This window comes from Chiloscyllium punctatum, chromosome 15 (genome assembly GCF_047496795.1).
Source record: "Chiloscyllium punctatum isolate Juve2018m chromosome 15, sChiPun1.3, whole genome shotgun sequence".
Classification (NCBI taxonomy): domain Eukaryota; kingdom Metazoa; phylum Chordata; class Chondrichthyes; order Orectolobiformes; family Hemiscylliidae; genus Chiloscyllium; species Chiloscyllium punctatum.
Window position 1 is genome coordinate 97,315,137 of NC_092753.1, and position 20,054 is coordinate 97,335,190.

At 47.2% G+C, this 20,054-nt stretch overlaps 1 protein-coding gene across 8 annotated transcripts in view; it reads left to right on the top strand.

Annotated features, from left to right (window-relative positions):
* robo2 (roundabout, axon guidance receptor, homolog 2 (Drosophila)) overlaps window positions 1-20,054 on the top strand; it is a 1,634,458-nt gene that overhangs the window by 1,494,751 nt on the left and 119,653 nt on the right. For all 8 annotated transcript variants that reach the window (XM_072585780.1, XM_072585785.1, XM_072585784.1 and 5 more), the window contains 4 exons: window positions 8,805-8,929; window positions 10,863-11,034; window positions 13,702-13,893; window positions 16,297-16,323. In XM_072585780.1, coding sequence (XP_072441881.1) covers window positions 8,805-8,929; window positions 10,863-11,034; window positions 13,702-13,893; window positions 16,297-16,323 — 516 coding nt within the window. The remainder of the gene's footprint in view (window positions 1-8,804; window positions 8,930-10,862; window positions 11,035-13,701; window positions 13,894-16,296; window positions 16,324-20,054) is intronic.

A 20,054-nucleotide genomic window follows, 5' to 3' on the forward strand; every position in this document is an offset into this window, starting at 1 on the left:
TGTGTACCATCATCAGGTGAGGGGTACAGTGTGTACCAGCACCAGGTGAGGGGTATAGTGTGTACCAGCACCAGGTGAGGGGTGTAGTGTGTACCAGCACCAGGTGAGGGGTGTAGTGTGTACCATCATCAGGTGAGGGGTATAGTGTGTACCAGCACCAGGTGAGGGGTATAGTGTGTACCAACACCAGGTGAGGGGTATAGTGTGTACCAGCACCAGGTGAGGGGTACAGTGTGTACCAACACCAGGTGAGGGGTATAGTGTGTACCAACACCAGGTGAGGGGTATAGTGTGTACCAGCACCAGGTGAGGGGTACAGTGTACACCAACACCAGGTGAGGGGTATAGTGTGTACCAGCACCAGGTGAGGGGTATAGTGTGTACCAGCACCAGGTGAGGGGTGTAGTGTGTACCATCATCAGGTGAGGGGTACAGTGTGTACCAACACCAGGTGAGGGGTATAGTGTGTACCAGCACCAGGTGAGGGGTGTAGTGTGTACCATCATCAGGTGAGGGGTACAGTGTACACCAACACCAGGTGAGGGGTATAGTGTGTACCAGCACCAGGTGAGGGGTGTAGTGTGTACCATCATCAGGTGAGGGGTACAGTGTGTACCAGCACCAGGAGAGGGGTACAGTGTGTACCAGCACCAGGTGAGGGGTGTAGTGTGTACCATCATCAGGTGAGGGGTATAGTGTGTACCAGCACCAGGAGAGGGGTACAGTGTGTACCAGCACCAGGTGAGGGGTATAGTGTGTACCAGCACCAGGAGAGGGGTACAGTGTGTACCACCAGTGAGGGGTATAGTGTGTACCAGCACCAGGAGAGGGGTACAGTGTGTACCACCAGTGAGGGGTGTAGTGTGTACCAGCACCAGGAGAGGGGTACAGTGTGTACCACCAGTGAGGGGTGTAGTGTGTACCATTACCCGGTGAGGGGTAGAGTATGAGTGACCTTTCCCCTCCAGCAGCAGCGGGTTACACAACCTGATAGAAATTGCCAATCCAATCCTATGATTGTTGGTTGTGTTTCATCTCAATCTCTGTTTTCATCGACTGTCGTTTAATTTGGACCAAGTCTGGTGCACATTTGTCTAACTGCCTGGGCTCACCTCCACACCACACTATGTGCTGCTCACAGTCCTGGAAAAAATGGTTCTGTCAATAACTGACCTGGCCTCAACCCTAACGTGGAAGTGAGTTATGCAGTTTGCACTCAATTATTCTCTCTCTCTACTTCTCTGTCTCTATCAGCTCCTTCACCTAATTTCACATCTCGTTTCTTTCAGATGATTTTCTCTGCCTCTCTCCCTCACACCTTTTCTCCTATATTTCCTTTTGCACCCTTCCTTCCCTCTTGGCCCCTTTTACCATCCCTCTCTATCTCTCTGTGTCTCTTCTTCCCACCTGTTTTCTTGACTCTCTCTTCCATCACTGCATCACTCCTGCTCTCTATCTCTCGCTTCTTCTCTTGGTGTCTTCCTTGTCAGCTCACTGGGTCTGCTTTCCCTTCTGACTCGAACAGGCTTTCCTTCCTTCCCTTTCTCTCTCGTTCTTTCTTCTTTCTGTTTCTGTGTTGCCAGTCTGTGCAGCGTTGCAGGTACAGATCACCTCTTCCCATCCTGTACCCCCACCCTGACCACATTGCTCACAGCCATTGTCTCTCTGTTCCTTGTCGGTTCAGCGTTTTCCGTGTGTCTGGATCAGTTCCAATACCTGCTCTCATACAGCAAACAATTTATCACTTCTCAGCAATAAGTTTGTCTCCAGCCCTTTGGCCTATTGTGGAAAATAACAAATGGAATTTCTATGCGGCTGCACTCATGAGATCGACAACAACTTTTGTTTTCATAGCCCTGTCCCTGGGAAGGAGCTGAGAGCTGGAATAATTGACCTGTCAGGATTCAGCCATGACTTTTCATTCTCTGCACTAGCACTGGGGGGGAGGAGTGAGAAAACAGTTATCACAATGGAAACCTAGTGAATCTTTTGCAACGTGCCTCAATTTGAGAGGATGCTGCAACGCGACTCTCACAGCAGAATGTATTACATGGGTTTGACAGATCGGCAGGAGGCCATTCGGCCCATCTGCTCCATGCCAGTGTGTATGCTGCACACAAGCCTCCTCCCACCTGACTTCATCACGCCCCATCAATATACCCTTTTTCACTCGGGTGTGTATCTCACTTCACCTTTAATACATCAACGCTGTTTACCTCAACCTCTCCATGCTTCAGCGAGGTCATTATTCACCCCACTCCTTTCAGAAAAGAGAGTCATTTCAAGTTCCTTGTTGCTTTTACAAGGGACTGTCTTATCTTTATGGTTCCAGGCTCTGGGCTTCATATCGGTGGGGGTATTTTAGAGTCATAGAGATGTACAAAAAGGGAACAGACCCTTCGGACCAACTTGTCCATGCCGACCAGATATCCCAACCCAATCTAGCCCCATTTGCCAGCACCCAGCCCATATCCCTCTAAACCCATCCTGTTCATATATCCATCTGGATGCCTTTTAAATGTTATAATTGTACCAGCCTCCACCACTTTCTCTGGCATTTCATTCCATACACGCACCACCCTCTGCATGAAAAAAATTTCCCCTCAGGTCCCTTTTAAATCTTTCCCCTCTCACCCTAAACATATGCCCTTTATGCAAGGTTTGTGAAGGTTTGTAGCTCAGGTTGAGGTTTAGGGTGTAGGTTTGCTCACTGAGCTGAAGGTTTGATATCCAGACGTTTCATTACCTGGCGAGGTAACATCATCAGTGGCGACTCCCAAGTGAAGCAAAGCTGTTGTCTCCTGCTTTCCATTTATATGTTTGTCCTGGATGGGGTTCCTGGGGTTTGTGGTGATGTCATTTCCTGTTCGTTTTCTGAGGGGTTGATAGATGGCATCTAGATCTGTGTGTTTGTTTATGGAGTTGTGGTTGGAGTGCCAGGCCTCTAGGAATTCTCTGGCATGTCTTTGCTTAGCTTGTCCCAGGTTAGATGTGTTGTCCCAGTCAAAATGGTGGGTTTTTTTATTGCCCTTTATTTCTGGCCTCCCCCATCCCTGGGAAAAAAGACTTTGACTATTTACTCTACCTGTGCCCAATATGATTTTATAAACCTCGATAGGGTCACTCCTCAGGCTCAGGCACTCTAGTTTTCTCGGTGTCTTTTCTACCAGCCTACTTTCCAGGCAGATAGTGGCTTCGTGGTATTGCCACTGATTCCGAGACCCAGGCTAATGCACGGGGACCAGGGGTTCAGAACTTAGCCATTCAAATTCAGTTATTCAGTCTGGAATTGACAGTCTTGGTGACCACGGTACTAGGGTTGGTTGTTATGCAAGCCTATCTGATTTTGTAACCTGCTTTAGGGATGGAAATTTCACCCAAAATTGGCCTAAATGTGGCTATAGATTCACAATGATATGGCCAACTCTTAAATATCCTCGAGCATCACAGTAGGGAGTGTGTTATCCCTAGACTGTTCATCCAGAGAACAAGGTAATGCTCTGGGGATCTGGGTTCAAATCCTATTGTGGCAGAAGGCGAAATTTAAATTCACTAACAATTAGTCATTAAAGATCTTATGATGACCATAAATCCATAGCCAATTGTCTGGGGAAACCCATCTGGTTCACTAATGCCGTTCAGGGAACCTTCAGAACTGGGCTCAGAGGTAGCAAATGGAGTTTATTGTGGAAGGGTGTGAGGCAATTCACTCTGGATTGAGGAACAGGAATGCAGAGTACTGGGCTAACGGTAAGATTCTTGGTAGTGAAGATGAGCAGAGAGATCTCGGTGTCCAGGTACATAGATTCCTCAAAGTTGACACCCAGGTTGATAGGGTTGTTAAGAAGGCATACGGTGTATTAGCTTTTATTAATAGAGGGATTGAGATTCGGAGCCACAAGGTCATGCTGCAGCTGTACAAAACTCCGGTGCGGTTGCACTTGGAGTATTGCGTACAGTTCTGGTCACCACATTATAGGAAGGATGTGAAAGCTTTGGAAAGGGTGCAGAGGAGATTTACCAGGATGTTGCCTGGTATGGAGGGGAAGGTCTTACGAGGAAAGGCTGAGGGACTTGAGGCTGTTTTTGTTAGAGAGAAGAAGGTTGAGAGGTGACTTAAGGGAGGCATACAAGGTGGTCAGAAGACTAGATAGGGTGGACAGTGAAAGCCTTTGTCCTCAGATGGTGATGGCTTGCACGAGGGGACATAGCTTTAAACTGAGAGGTGATAGATATAGGACAGATATCAGAGGTCGTTTCTTTACTCAGAGAGTAGTGGGGCATGGAATGGCCTGCCTGCGACAGTAGTGGACTCGCCAACTTTAAGGGCATTGAAATGGTCATTGGTTTAAACATATGGATGAAAATGGAATAACGTGGGATAGATGGGTTTCAGACTGGTTCCACAACATCGAGGGCCAAAGGGCCTGTACTGCGCTGTAATGTTCTTTGTTCTAAATTCTATAAAACAGACAACCTTACCTGGTCTGTCTTACATACAACTCTAGAGCAATGTATGTGACTGTTACCTGCCCTCTGGGCAATAAATACTGGCCTAGCCCTCATCCCATGAATGAATAAAATCGAAATGCAGTTAATTGCTCATTAGGAGAGCTAGTATAGACACGAGAGACTGAATGGCCACCTTCCATGCTGTAATAATTTTGTGATCCCTAAAACAGAAAAATAGAATTGTTTAAAATTATAAGGGATTTGACACGATAGACAGAAAGGATGTGAATAAGATCTGGGCTATAGCTATCACCAGTCACGAACAAATCCAGTGGGGAATTCAGTTGAAAAGAGTGTGATAGGAATATGGAACTCACTACTATAGGAGTAATTGTGCAGAAGAGTTTTGTTGCAGTGAAGGGGAATTGGATAAAGACAAATGAGAATGGATCAGAAGATTACATGCTGGGGTATCGGTCAGCTCAAAAAGAGCACATACACCTGCCTGGACCAATTGGAATGAATGGCCTCTTTCTGTGCTGTTAACTACAGAAAGTTACGGGGACTGGGAGACATTTGGAGCTTTCAAGGCTGAAGTTAATTGACGGATTAACTTGATTATAGCTGCTCTGTTTTTGACCTCTGTCTATCTGTCTTGGTTCTGAAACACTTAATACCCTTTTATTCACAAAAAAATGTATCGATCCCTGTTCGGAAATATTCAATTTACCTCCAGAGGTGGCAACGTTCCAGAGCCAGCATTCCAGATGTTTACTCCCCTTTGGAAGAGGAGATTCTTCTTGCCTCTCCCAGGGCAAATAGTTGAATTCCAATCCACCTTCAACATCTCTCCTTAACCTGAGGCACTCAAGGGAATGAAAGATTAGTTTTTGTGAACTATCCTGCTAATTTGACTCTTTATGTCTTTGGATCATTCTGGGAAATCTGCAGTGACACCTCCCTAAGGGTACGATGTCTCAAATCCAGCTGTCTGAGAACCAGATATTCATTTAAACTGCCATCTCCTCCTCCCTTTGCTCCAACTGTCAGGCTGGGGAGACCCCTAGCATTGCTCAGGAGAGTTTCTGACATTTTCATGGCAAACAATGGTAACGGACTAGGAACAACTCCAAAGGATTTCCTGCCTTATCTTGCAGCATTGCCCTGTCAAAACTGATTTATTCAAGGGGATCTGGGCTCCATTTATTGCCTGTCCCTCGCTGCTCTGGAGATGGAGGTAGTGATGAGCTGCCATTAATGAGCAGTCTGTTTCTTTCAGAACTTTGAGGCAGCGCGGTGGCTCAGTGGTTAGCACCGCTGCCTCATAGCACCAGGGACCCAGGTTCAATTCCAGCCTCAGGCGACTGTGTGGAGTTTGCACTTTCTCCCCATGTCTGCGTGGGTTTCCTTTGGGTGCCCTGGTTTCCTCCCACAGTCCAAAGATGTGCTGATTAGGTGGGTTGGCCATGGGAAGTTGCCCTATAGTGTCTGGGGATTTGCAGGTTAAGTGGATTGAACATGCTAAATTGTGCAGGTTAGGTGGATTAACCATGGGAAATGCAGGGTTAAAGGGATAGGATTGGGGGTGGCACAGCTTGGGATGCCTTTTGGAGGGTTGGTGTGGCTTGGAGGGCCGAATGGCCTGTTTCTACACAGTAAGGATTCTGTGAAATGCCATTTGTGATCCTTGCTTGAGGAATATATTGTCCATACTCTCCAAACTCTGAAATGGTCCAAACTTGTCTGACCTAAAACACCATAAGATTGGAGAACTGGCATGGGCTCAGACCAGAGATTACTGGGTTTGAAATTATCTCACTGAATCTCATCCCTGAACTACTGAGCACAGTCTTCCAGCTGTGATCTCCCAGCAAAGGGCAGTATCTCAGTGTTTTCTAGTTCCCTTCAGACAAAGCCAAACATCCTCTCAAACGTTTCAATTATTTTTGTGCTTGTTGACTAGATCTTACCAGATCCCTGTACAGTAAAAAGTCATGCGTGAGATGTGGCCATTACTGCCTGGGCTGACATTTATTACCCAGAGGTCTGTTCAGAGTCAGCCACAGTCCTCTCAATCAGGCCGGGTAAGGACATTAGTGAGCCAGATGGGTCTTTCCAACAATCAATGTCATTCAACTTGTAATTTATGTTGATTTGGAAATACTTGCTAGAGCAGGGTTCGAACCTGGGTTCTACAGAACATTACCTGGAGTCTCCAGATTAATAGTCTAGTGTTAACGCCACTGCCTCCATGTCACTGCCTGAATGACTCTTCTCCACCACAGTTTGTAACTGTTGACCACTTAGGAAATATTTAGGGATCTTTCTTAGATCCATTGTTAATGATCTCATCCTCTCCCCACATTGAATTCCATCTGCCACAGTTTCACCCTCTCACTTAATCTGTGAGCATCAATGTGCAACATTCTGTTCCCATTCTATGCAAGTGACTGTGCCACCTAACAGTTTGAAATAGCCCCAAAAACATTGAAAGCTCGTAATAAGCAGGGCATAATGTCCTGAAACAAACAAAAAAACTCAACAGAATTAAGTCATTTCATTTCTGCCCCTTCCTCCATCACAAAGTACAAGTGACCCTGCTGAATACCCTTGAGGTGCAGTGTGCCAGGAATCAATCTGATTTTTCATTGACGTGTTCCACAGAATGCCATTAACAGTACTTCACAGCACAGTGTTTGGAATCAAACCTGCAGCAAATACTATTGTTCACTGGGACATTTCACACTGTTGCCACAATTTGACCCTCTACCTACCCTCTCCTGTCTCCCTGTTTTCATTTCAGCATTTTCAGCTTTTTACATTTATTTCCCATTCTTCTTCTGGTGTTGGGTGGGACGGTTGCTCAGTGGTTAGCACTGCTGCCGCACAACACCAGGGATCCAGGTTCGATTCCAGCCTCGAGCGACTGTCTGTGTTAAGTTTGCACATTCTCCCCGTGTCTGCGTGGGTTTCCTCTGGGTGCTCCGGTTTCCTCCCACAGTCCAAAGATGTGCAGGTCAGGTGAATCGGCTGTGATAAATTGCCCATAATGTTCAGGGATGTGTAGGTTAGTTACATTAATCAGGGGTAAATGTAGAGTAATAGGTTAGGGGGAATGGGTCTGGGTGGGTTACTCTTCAGAGGGTCGGTCAGGACTTGTTGGGCTGAAGGGCCTGTTGCCTCACGATAGAGATTCTGTGATTGGGCATTGGGAGGATATTGTATACTTGCTGGATGTCTCAAGTCTTAGTTTTATTTTATTCTCTAGTGGGTTTTGTTTTGTTACCTATCCCTGACTGCCCTTGGAGTAAGTGGCGTGTTGGCCATTTCAGAGGGATTAAGAAACATTGCTGTGAGTCTGGAGTCACATGTAGGCCAGACCAGGTAAGGATGGCAGACTTCCTTCCCTCAAGGACATGAGTAAACCAAGTGGTTTTTATGACCATTGATGAATGCTTTATTCCAGAGATGAGTTTTTGTGTTCAGATTTATTGATTAATCAGTCTTGAATTCGCCTGGCTGCTGTAGTAGGATTTAAAAGCATTTTCCGAGAGCGTTAGCTGAGGTCTCCAGATTACTAGCTCAGTGACATAGCCTCAACACCACCATCTCTCTTTGTCCTGAGAATCATTTGCCTTTCACCCCTTCTGCTGTCAGAGTCATAGCAGTTTACAGCATGGATACAGGACCTTCAGGCCAACATGCCACCCAGTTTTCACAATTTAAACTAGTCCCACTTGCTTGTGTTTGGTCCATATCCCTTTATATCTATTCCATCCATGTACCTGTCCAAATGTTTCTGAAATGACAAAATTGTACTTGCTTCCACCACTCTGAGCAGCCCATTCCAGACACTCACCACCCTCTGTGTGAAAGAGTTGCCCTTATGGACCCTTTTGTATCTCTCACCTTAAACCTATGACCTTTAGTTTTAGGCATCCATACCCTGGGGAAAAGCTGTTGGCTATCCACCATATCTATGCCTCTAATGATTTTACAGACCTCTATAAGGTCACCCCTCAGTATCCTATGCTCCAGGGAAAACCTCCCAGCCTATCTGGCCTCTCTTTATACGAGCCAGGAGTGGGTTGGAATAATCGAGTCATGAAGCTAACAGAAGCGTGGTTCCTCCTTGTAGTGGCGGATGACCTGGCCATCAAAGCATTTAATGTGTGAAACGAGCTTTAAGTGTTTCTGGGAGAGTTATGGAATGTCTTCTGTGTGTCAGTTATTGAAGGGAATTGGTTGGTACGGGGGTTGGGAGTTGGGAGATTGCGGCTGGTAATCACGCTGTACGGTCCACTGATGGCATTAATATTTTCCTTCTGTTTGCTGTGTCTGTCCCTGTGTAGCTCCGAGTGCCCCCCCTCAGTCAGTGACTGTGATGATGGTTGGGAACCACAACAGCACCAGCATCAGTGTCTCTTGGGACCCCCCACCAATGGAACAACAGAATGGCATCATCCAGGAATATAAGGTGAGTAACCATCCTGAGTGAGGGAGCCTGCACAGGATCGGGAGTCTGAGGGAGAAGGTAGGAGGTGGTGCTAGACTTAGAAAAGAATTGGATAAGCACCAGAAGGGAAAACAAAATTGCTGGGCTGAGATGGAAGGGACAGGGCAGTGCATCTGGTTCAGACGTGACGGGCTGAAGGGGCTCCTGTGCTGTAACCATTCAGTGAGTGAACCAGTTAGGATCTACAGACAAACAGACACATTTACAGCAATAGTAGGCCACTCTGACCCTCACCATGCCATTCACAAGCATCCAGATTGATTTGATCAATGCATGTTCCTGTCCATTCCTGAGACCCGTCCAACCTCTTGCCCCAGTGGAATCTATCTGCCTTTACCTTACTCATAAATTCATAATGATTCAGCTACACCACCTTTTGGGAAAGTTTCAAAACGTCACGACATCTATGAGAAAAGGATTTCTCTCTGTCATTGTCTTAAATGGGTGAGCCCTGATGTTTTGAACAGGGTGCCCTGATGTTTGAACAGGGTGCCCTGATGTTTGAACAGGGTGCCCTGATGTTTGAACAGGGTGCCCTGGTGTTTGAGCAGGGTGCCCTGATGTTTGAACAGGGTGCCCTGATGTTTGAACAGGGTGCCCTGGTGTTTGAACAGGGTGCCCTGATGTTTGAACAGGGTGCCCTGATGTTTGAACAGGATGCCCTGATGTTTGAACAGGGTGCCCTGATGTTTGAACAGGGTGCCCTGATGTTTGAGCAGGGTGCCCTGATGTTTGAACAGGGTGCCCTGATGTTTGAACAGGATGCCCTGATGTTTGAACAGGATGCCCTGATGTTTGAACAGGGTGCCCTGATGTTTGAACAGGGTGCCCTGATGTTTGAACAGGATGCCCTGATGTTTGAACAGGATGCCCTGATGTTTGAGCAGGGTGCCCTGGTGTTTGAACAGGATGCCCTGATGTTTGAACAGGGTGCCCTGATGTTTGAACAGGATGCCCTGATGTTTGAACAGGATGCCCTGATGTTTGAACAGGATGCCCTGATGTTTGAACAGGGTGCCCTGGTGTTTGAACAGGATGCCCTGGTGTTTGAACAGGGTGCCCTGATGTTTGAACAGGGTGCCCTGGTGTTTGAACAGGATGCCCTGATGTTTGAACAGGATGCCCTGATGTTTGAACAGGATGCCCTGGTGTTTGAACAGGATGCCCTGGTGTTTGAACAGGATGCCCTGATGTTTGAACAGGGTGCCCTGGTGTTTGAACAGGGTGCCCTGATGTTTGAACAGGATGCCCTGATGTTTGAACAGGGTGCCCTGGTGTTTGAACAGGGTGCCCTGATGTTTGAGCAGGGTGCCCTGATGTTTGAACAGGGTGCCCTGGTGTTTGAACAGGATGCCCTGATGTTTGAACAGGATGCCCTGATGTTTGAACAGGGTGCCCTGATGTTTGAACAGGGTGCCCTGATGTTTGAGCAGGGTGCCCTGATGTTTGAACAGGATGCCCTGATGTTTGAACAGGGTGCCCTGATGTTTGAACAGGGTGCCCTGATGTTTGAACAGGGTGCCCTGATGTTTGAGCAGGGTGCCCTGATGTTTGAACAGGATGCCCTGATGTTTGAACAGGGTGCCCTGATGTTTGAACAGGATGCCCTGGTGTTTGAACAGGGTGCCCTGGTGTTTGAGCAGGGTGCCCTGGTTCTAGTTTGATGGAGCTGAACCTACTGCTTGGAGTCAGAAATGACACCGTATGTGATTGTTCCATTGGTGGACTGTCCCTTACTGACCATGTCCGTAGCCGTGGACCCAGTTGACCTCAGCATCCTCCTCCATTGCCAATGCCCTGTCCCCCAGCTCTCCCTGGGCGCCATTCTGATCTGTGTAACCAGAGAATTGCCTGCAATGATTTCTCTTCATGCTGCCCTCACTCTTCCCTTTAGATTTGGTGTCTTGGCAATGCCAGCCGGTTTCACATCAACAAGACTGTGGATGCTGCTATTCGCTCGGTGGTGATTGGTGGCCTTCTGCCTGGTGTCCAGTATCGTGTCCAGGTTGCGGCTAGCACCGGTGCTGGTGTTGGTGTCAAGAGTGAGCCACAGCCCATCATCATCAGTAAGTGCTCACCCTCATTCCCTGTCTCCCTCTCTTCCACCTGTTCTCCCTCCCTTCCTCCCTCTCTGCCTCCCTTTCTCCCTCCCTCTCTCCTTCCCTTTCTCCCTCCCTCTCTCCTTCCCTTTCTCTCCAGTCCCTCTCTCCTTGGCTCTCTCCCTCCCTTTCATCCTCCTTCTTTCTCTCCCTCTCTCCTCCCTCTCTCCCATCCCTCTCTCCCTCCCTCTGTCTCTCCTGTCTTCCTCCTTTTCTCTCTCCCTTCTTCTCTCTCTCCTTCCTCCCTCCACTGAGCCTATGGCATGCCTCACGATGCAGTCATTGTCATCTGAAGTTTACCCAGACATTTTGTTTCTTGCTTGGGTCTGAACTGTACAATGTAATATTGTATTAATTCCTGTCTGCTCATCATCAGGTCCTCCCCACACCTGTACCTTGATTTTAAAATTCTCATGATTGCTTTCCAATCCCTCTGCAGCCTTGTCCCTCTTTGCCTTGAATCTCCTGTAACTCTCTGGTCCGTGAGCTCATTTTTAACTTTTCAAAAAAACTTGCCCTTTCCTAATTGGCCGGAGGGGCAGTGAGGAGTCAGTGACATTGTCGGAACCAAACGTAGGCCACACCAGGATATGATCAGCAGTTCCTTCCCGAAAGAACGTTAGCAAGACAGGTGTGATTTTACAACAATCAACATCATTCTGCTCTTAATTCCAGATCTACATTGAATTCAACTAACACCACCTGTCCCAGTGGGATTCGAACCAGGGTTCCCAGACCATTCACTGGGTCTTTAGATGAATAATCGATTAAGGAAACCATTATGCCAACTCCTCCCCAGGATATCGCAGTTACTCTCCAAACCTAGACTCTCGTGTGTCACTGATTTGGACTGGTGTTTATTATTGGCCCCAGTATTCATGTCAATGAGTTTGGGTTGCCCCTTCTATTCTATCTCAAGGATACAAAAATAGGGCAGCACAGTGGCTCAGTGGTTAGCACTACTGCCTCGCAGCGCCAGGGACCTGGGTTTGCTTCCAGCCTCGGGCGACTGTCTGTGTGGAGTTTGCACATTCTCCCTGTATCTGCGTGGGTTTCCTCCCACAGTTCAGAAATGTTTGGGTCAGGTGAATTGGCCATGCTAAATTTCCCATAGTGATAGGTGCATTAGTAGGGAGTAGGTGAATGGGTCTGGGTGGGTTACTCTTCAGAGGGTTGGTGTGGACTTGTTGGGCTGAAGGGCCTGTTTCCACACTGTAGGTAATCTAATCTAATAAGTATTATATAGTTTTTGGAATCTCACAGCACTATCCTACCCGACAGAGCTCAATTGAATAAATGAATGATATTTTTGTCACGTGTATTTTACAGTGAAATACAATAAAATACAGTGAAAAACTTTCAATTGACGCCATAATCCGACATCATTTCAGTCAGACTCTTAATGAGCCTGCAAATCCTCCCATTAAATTCACCCACTTCAACAAGGGAAGGCTGAGGTGAGGAGGTCATAAGATGTAGAAGCAGAAATTAGGCCATTCGGTCCATTGAGTCTGCCATTCAGTCATGGCAGATACGTTTCTCAACAGCATAAATGCCAGAGACACCTTCCATCCTATTCCTTGGGATGTTTCTCAGCCAGCTCATGGAGCTAAAGATCATGCCAGCCAGGTTCTTGGGCAGAGTATCTGATAGGAGAAAGTGAGGACTGCAGATGCTGGAGATCAGGGTCAGAGTGTGATGCTGGAAAAGCACAACAGGTCAGGCAGCATCCGAGGAGCAGAAGAATCGATGTTTCAAGCATAAGCTCTTCACCAGGAATATTGGGGGGGTCCCAAAGGGGCTGAGAGATAAATGGGAAGGGGGTGGGGCTGGGTGGAGTGTAACTGGGAATGCGATAGGTGGATGGAGGTGGGGGGTGATGGTGATAAGTCAGAGAGGAGGGTGGAGCGGATTGGTGGGAAGGAAGATGGACAGGTCAAAAAGGCGGTGCTGAGTTGGAGGGTTCAATCTGGGATAAGGTGGGAAGAGGGGAGATGTGGAAATCAGTGAAATCCAATGCCAAACCCTAACTACCTGACGCCTGGAGGAAGAAAATCTCATCTTCCGCCTCGGGACCCTCCAACCACACAGGATCAATGTTGATTTCGCCAGTTTCCTCATTTCCTCTCTCCCCACTTTATCCCAAATCCAACCTTCCAACTCGGCACCGCCCTCTTGAACTGCCCCATCTGTCCATCTTCCTTCCCACCTATCCGCTCCACCCTCTGCTCCAACCTATCACCTTCACCCCCACCTTCATCTACCTATCGCATTTCCAGTTACCTTCTTCCAGCCCCCAATCCCTCCCATTCATCTCTCAGCCACCTTGGACCCCTCCGCATTCCTGATGAAGAGTTTACGCCCAAAACATCAACAGTCCTGCCTCTCGGATGCTGCCTGACTGGCTGTGCCTTTTCAGTGCCATGCGTTTTGAGAGTGACTGCGGTTATCAGACCATCCCATGGTTTTTGTCTGTAACCCACCATATGCGCACATCAAAGCATCATTCTGATCTAAAGGTACACCACTAATCAGTTGCTTCCTCAAACAAATTCCCAACGAGAAATGTTTGGTCAAGGAAGGGGAAATGTTCGTTTTTGGTGAAGGAACGGGGATGTTGTTTTCTCTCTGCAGGGGGCCGTGGTGATGACATCTTCATGACTGGACCCGGGAGCAATAACAGCATCACGGAGCAGATCACGGACGTGGTGAAGCAACCAGCCTTCATTGCGGGCATCGGCGGGGCGTGCTGGGTCATTCTGATGGGCTTCAGCATCTGGCTGTACTGGCGCAGGAAGAAGAGGAAGGGACTCAGCAACTACGCAGGTGAGGGGATGGAGACGGTGCCCAGCTGCTTAGCGGAGTGCCAATACCCAATGTCCGGGCAAAAGCTTGGCCATTGTTTTCAAGGAAGGACAATTGAGGAATGCAACCACAGCCAGGCAAGAGAATGGGTAGCTTCACTTGGTGACCTGGGTGGCCTGGGGTGCCGATTGTACTCAGTCAGAGAGAGTTCCCCAACCATTGTAGAGATCACCTCATTGATTAGTTCCCCCCGAACTGGGAAGTGTGTTGAGTTCCCTGAGAGACAGAGCATGATGAATGATGGGGGAGAAAGGAGGTCTTCTCCCCTCACTGACAAGTAAGCAAGCCAACCCACCCCAGAATGCTTTGTACAAGCCAGAGAGCTTGCAAATGGTGAAACTCGCTGCCTCCCTTCAATCAACCACCTCGTTTCAAACAATACAGGATCTTCCTCAAAGTTTAGAAACCTCCAGGAATGGGACACTATCAGCAACAGAAGGAATGCCTTTGTTAGATGTTGTATTGAATGACTGATGCTCCAGGTTAGAAGTTCCTAGTTTCTGATTTACTTTTGTGCTGAGTTGGGCCATTGTGACTTTGGTTCTGGAAAGCCTTGGTTGGAGAGGGTGAGGAGGAGAGAGATCATTCATGGTTGCTGCTCCTTTCTGGACTGCTGCTTGTTGCGGTGGTCTGTGAGTGGGCCAGGGTCTCAGCTTGCTGCTGGAGTGATGCGACCCAGCCAGTGGCTCACCCCACAGCCCCAAATGGTCAGGACTTCCCATCAGGACCTGCAGACACTCTGAGGGTGTGCAGCTAATAGTTATGGATCTGTTTCCAATTGAAAGTGAGGGTAAACAGTAAAGAAGGTGCAGAGACTGCAGGGAATGTTGCTGAATGAAAACAGGAGAGAATAATTTCACATTGTGCTATTCCGGTGCTCTGTGTCAGGTCTCTTTGTTTTGGGGTATTTTATGTTCATTTAAATTCATGCATGGGATGTATGTGTCACTGGCTGGGCCCAGCATTTATTGCCCGTCCTTAGTTGCCCCTTGAGAAGGTGGGGGTGAGCTGCCTTCTTGAACTCTTGCAGTCCATGTGCTGTAGGTTGATCCACAATGCCCTTAGGGAGGGAATTCCAGGATTCTGACCCAGGGACAGTGAAGGAATGTTGTGATATTTCCAAATCAAGATGGTGAATTGCAATAGGGGTGTTCCCTTGTATCCGCTGCGCTTGTCCTTCTCGCTGGAAGTGGTTGTGGTTTTGGAAGGTGCTGTGTCAGGACCATCAGGGAATTATGCAGAGCATCTTGAAGATATTGCACACTACTGCTACTGTGCATCTGTAGTGACAGGAGTAAATGCAGAAGGTGGGGAATGTGCTGTGAATCCATTGAGCTGCTTTGTCCTGGATAGTCTCAATCTTATTGAGTGTTGTTGGAGCTGCACCCATCCAGGCAAATGGGGAGTATTCCATCACACCCCTGACTTGATTTGGAGATGCAGTGTTGGACTGGGGTGTACAAAGTTAAAAATCACACAACACCAGGTTATAGTCCAACAGGTGTAATTGGAAGCACGAGCTTTCTGAGCGCTGCTCCTTCATCAGGTGGTAGACAACCTGTTGGACTGTAACCTGGTGTTGTGTGATTTTTAACTTTGTCCTCCTGACTTGTGCCTTGTCGATAGTGGACAGGCTTTGATGACTTTATTGGGCTGTGCTATCCTTGTTGTTGCTTTGTACTGGGGTCCTTGATACACACTGTAGGCTGGGGCCCTTGATACACACTGTAGGCTGGGGTCCTTGATACACACTGTAGGCTGGGGTCCTTGATACACACTGTAGGTTGGGGCCCTTGATACACACTGTAGGCTGGGGTCCTTGATACACACTGTAGGCTGGGGTCCTTGATACACACTGTAGGCTGGGCCAGGAGAATGCAAGGGCCCATGATATGGAGATGCTGCATGGAGTATTTGATGGTTTGCTGTGCTTTAGTAATCCTGACCATGTTTGCTATCGATAGCGCGTTGTCAGTCTTTGTAAACCTCTGCAGAGGCAGCAGTTTTAAGCTGATTGAGAAAAGGGGGTAAAGCATTTGGAGAGGAATGCCAGCGTTGAGAGCCCATGTTCTGAATCATTGAGCTAACCTGTCTTCACTGAGGTACTCACAAACTTGGGCCGAATTTATCATCCAACACCTCTTCCTGCTTTCTGTCTTCCAACTAATCTTTCACTGGCATTTTGTAAAGAGCAAACTCTTTATTGCTGTCAATTAGCTTGTTTTCTTTTCCCTGTGACTTGCTAATGATTGGAGATTGCCCGGATGCCAGCTCCCAGGGTACCCGCCTGCCGGGTGGTTGCTCCTTTAATTTTCTTTGTGACTCACGATCTTTTCTCTGCCTTCTCTGTGTTTTTTCTTGCAGTTCAGTCTTTCACCTTCACCCCGGCAGGTACTGTCCGTTTGTCCGTCTCTTGCATGCCATCGCAACGGAATGAGATAACAAGTGGCTTGTGTTTTCCTCGCATGCTCCCATTCCCCCGTCCGCCACCCATCCCGTCACCTGGGGCAGGGAGAGCTGGGGGTGGGGGGTGGGGGGAGGTGGGGGGGATGTGGGTGGGAGCAGATACTCTGTCACCCAGTTAAGCTCTGTCTTTAACCACGTCAAGCTCTCTGCCGTTGGGTTTCAAGATTTGGAGATGCCGGTGTTGGACTGGGGTGGACAAAGTTAAAAATCACAACACCAGGTTATAGTCCAACAGGTTTAATTGGAAACACTAGCTTTCAAAGCGACGCTCCTTCATCAGGTGGTTGTGAAGGACACAAATGTAAGACACAGAATTTACAGCAAAAGTTTACAGTGTGATGTAACAGAAATTATATGAATTTCGTATTAAAGAAGTGAAATTACCATGGTCATTCGAACAGGTGAAAGACTTAACAAACAATCCAGGTATTTTTTCAATGTATAATTTCAGTTACATCACACGGTAAACTTTTGCTGTAAATTCTGTGTCTTACAATCGTGTCCTTCACAACCACCTGATGAAGGTGCAGCGCTACGAAAGCTAGTGTTTCCAATTAAACCTGTTGGACTATAACTTGGTGTTGTGTGATTTTTAATGTTGGTTATGCCCCCTGGCCCCTCCCCAAAAAGTGTAAGAGTGTCTGCCTGTGCTTGTGGGGCAAGGGGCAGACAAGGCAAGAACCTGGTGTCCTGTGGTGAGCTGGGAAAGGAAAGGGGGATAGTAAGTGGCTGAGTCAGAGGATGTCTTGGAATTCAAGACTCATGAGAGAGAGAGAGAGGCAATCCAGACCCACAACAGTGGGGAGGGAGACCATTCAGAATGGAGGTGTATATATCTTACAGATATCTTACAGCCCTTGTGACATTCATAGCTGAGGCGAATGTGACTGAGCTGGAGGCCATTCGGCCCCTTGAGCCTGGTTCTTCCACTATGAAAGACTGAGGAAGTGCTGTGAATAGAGGTAGGAAATCCAGGGAATGGTTGGGGCCAGAATTGAACTTTTTCAAGATGGGGTTAGATACAGTTCTAAGGGCTAAAGGGATCAAAGAGTATGGGGGAAAAAACAGGAACAGGGGACTGAGTTGGATGATCAGCTATGGTCGTATTGAATAGTGGAGTAGGCTTGAAGGGCCAAATGGCCTACTCCTGGTTTCCATGTTACTATATTTTTTTGACACAAGGAATTCAGGAGAAACCGGGAGAGGACACAACACCACAGGGAATGGTTGCGATGAATAACGTGGATATATTTGAGGAGAAAAATGAAGAAGGAGATGAGGGAGAAAACAGACAGAGGATAGTGTGGGAAAGTATGAGCATCTGTATGGATTTGTTGGGGCAAATGGCCTGTTTTGGTGATTTAGTAACATGTGAGGCATCGTTCTGCTGATGAGACACTAAATTAAGGCTCTGTTTGCCCACTCAGGTGCATCTCACACAAAGGGAAATGCTACCTATGTTTTGGAGTAATCTGAACCAAGACATCACAGCCATAAATGAGAGGGAAGTTAGGGATCCCAATTTCCACCAGCTGAGTAATAGCAACCCCAAACTTTCTGATACCTTCAAGCAGCCCTGACTACTGGAGTCTAACTGCAGTGTTCAAAACTCAGGCTGTTTGGACTTTTTTTGTTGGGTAATGCTGTCAAGGGATGAGCAGCAGTGGTGACGATAAATGGAGATAGCAGACAGATCAGTCAGAACCTTGTTGATGGACAGAACAGGCTCAAGGGAATGAGTCAAGATTAGTGTGGTGCTAGAAAAGTACAGCAAGTCAGGCAGCATCTGAGGAGCAGGAAAATCGATGTTTTGGGCAAAAGCTGTTCATCAGGAAGGTGGGCCTTTACCCAAAATGTCGCTTTTCCTGCTTCTCGGATGCTGCCTGACCTGCTGTGCTTTCCCAGCACCACTCTAATCTTGACTCAAATTTCCGGCATCTGCACTTCTATCAAGGGAATGAATGTCCCCTTTCTCATTCTGTTCACCTGGATTTACACAAATGCAGCTCTGAGAAGTGAGGAAGCTGGTTCCAGGACCAGCAAACAAGCTGGAATCTTTTTCTGAAATAATTGCACTAAATCACAAGCTCCTGTGGGGATCTGATGTCTTTCCCAAGTCTGTCTGAGCTGATGCTCAATAAATGAAACCACAGATCTTCTTGAGCTGCAAGCTAAGCTGACCAGGACATGACAAATACATACCACTGTTAGTCAAGTTGATTTGAAAGTTGAAAATAATATCTCTCACTGGTTTTAATAGTTAGTTCAGTACTTTGTGCTTAATAGTGTATTTTTTGCAATAACAGCAACATTGAGTGTTTAGATTCTGTATAGCAATTGGTAGTCACCTATAACAAATTGCCATACTGCTCGTTTCAGAATGAGTTTTAAATGTGATTAAAGGATGAGGTAGATGGGAACTGCATCTCTTCCTCTATTGAAACAGAACCATTTTCAAGATGATATCATGGCATTTTTAAATGTTTCTCTCTGCACAGAGGATAGTATTGATGTGGGGGTGTTTGAGATGTAGAGAGAGAGGTTTCCTGTATATCTAACCCCGTGATGTCCCTCTCCTGGGAATGTTTGATGGGGACAATGTAGAGGGAGTGGGGAGTGTGGTGCTGGAAAAGCACAGCAGGTCAGGCAGCATCCGAGGAGCAGGAGAATCAACATTTCAGGCATTAGCCCTTCATCAGGATGCTGCCAGACCTGCTGTGCTTTTCCAGCACCACACTTTCAATGTCCTGGGAGTGTTTGATGGGGGACAGTGTAGAGGGAGCTTTATTCTGTATCCAACCCCGTGCTGTCCCTATCCTGGGAGTGTTTGATGCAGACAGTGTAGGGAGAGATTTTCTCTGTATCTAACCCCGTGCTGTCCCTGTTCTGCAAGGGTTTGATGGGGACAGTGAGAGGGAGCTTTAATCTGTTTCTAACCCTGTGCTGTCATAACTATGTTTGTGTCAATGAATGTATTCCTTTGCTCCCTACTAACATCCCTCAACAGAATGAGCCCCTCATATACATTCTTGTATTTTATATTCAATATTCATTCATGTTTCTGCAAATGATTCTTTACAAGAATCTTGAGGTCAAGATAAATGCTTCAAGGAACCAGGTCCTGTACAGTGAGGTTAAACATTACCCAGTCATTGTCGTTTGTTACATCTTCTTGATTATTCGAGGTAAGGGAGGATACAAGATATTAAATCCAAGAGGGAACTCGGGAGAAATGTCTTTACTGAGAGAGTGATGATAATGCAGAACTCATGGAGTGAGTCAGGTGAAGCTCACAGATTAAGATGAAGTTGGAAGACCATGCGAGGGAGAAGGACGGGGTGTGCTGACACAAGGTGGAAGGAAGTTCCCTCACTCTTACTGGCTGCCATCAGGCCAATTGGAAGGAATTTCAGGCTGACCATTAACCTTTCTTGTCCATGTTATGACGCGCTGACATTTATAGCACAGAAAGAAGTCATTCAGCCCATCCAACTTACACCCTGTCAATGAGGTCGTGGCTCCACCAATGCCAGTTTTCACCTTTTGGTCCATAGCTCTGAAGGCTATGGCAACACAATCTAAATTTGGCTTAAACGTCTCACAGGTTTGTCCCAACTCCAATCAGCCTTTCAGTCAGTGAGTTCCAGACTCCCAGC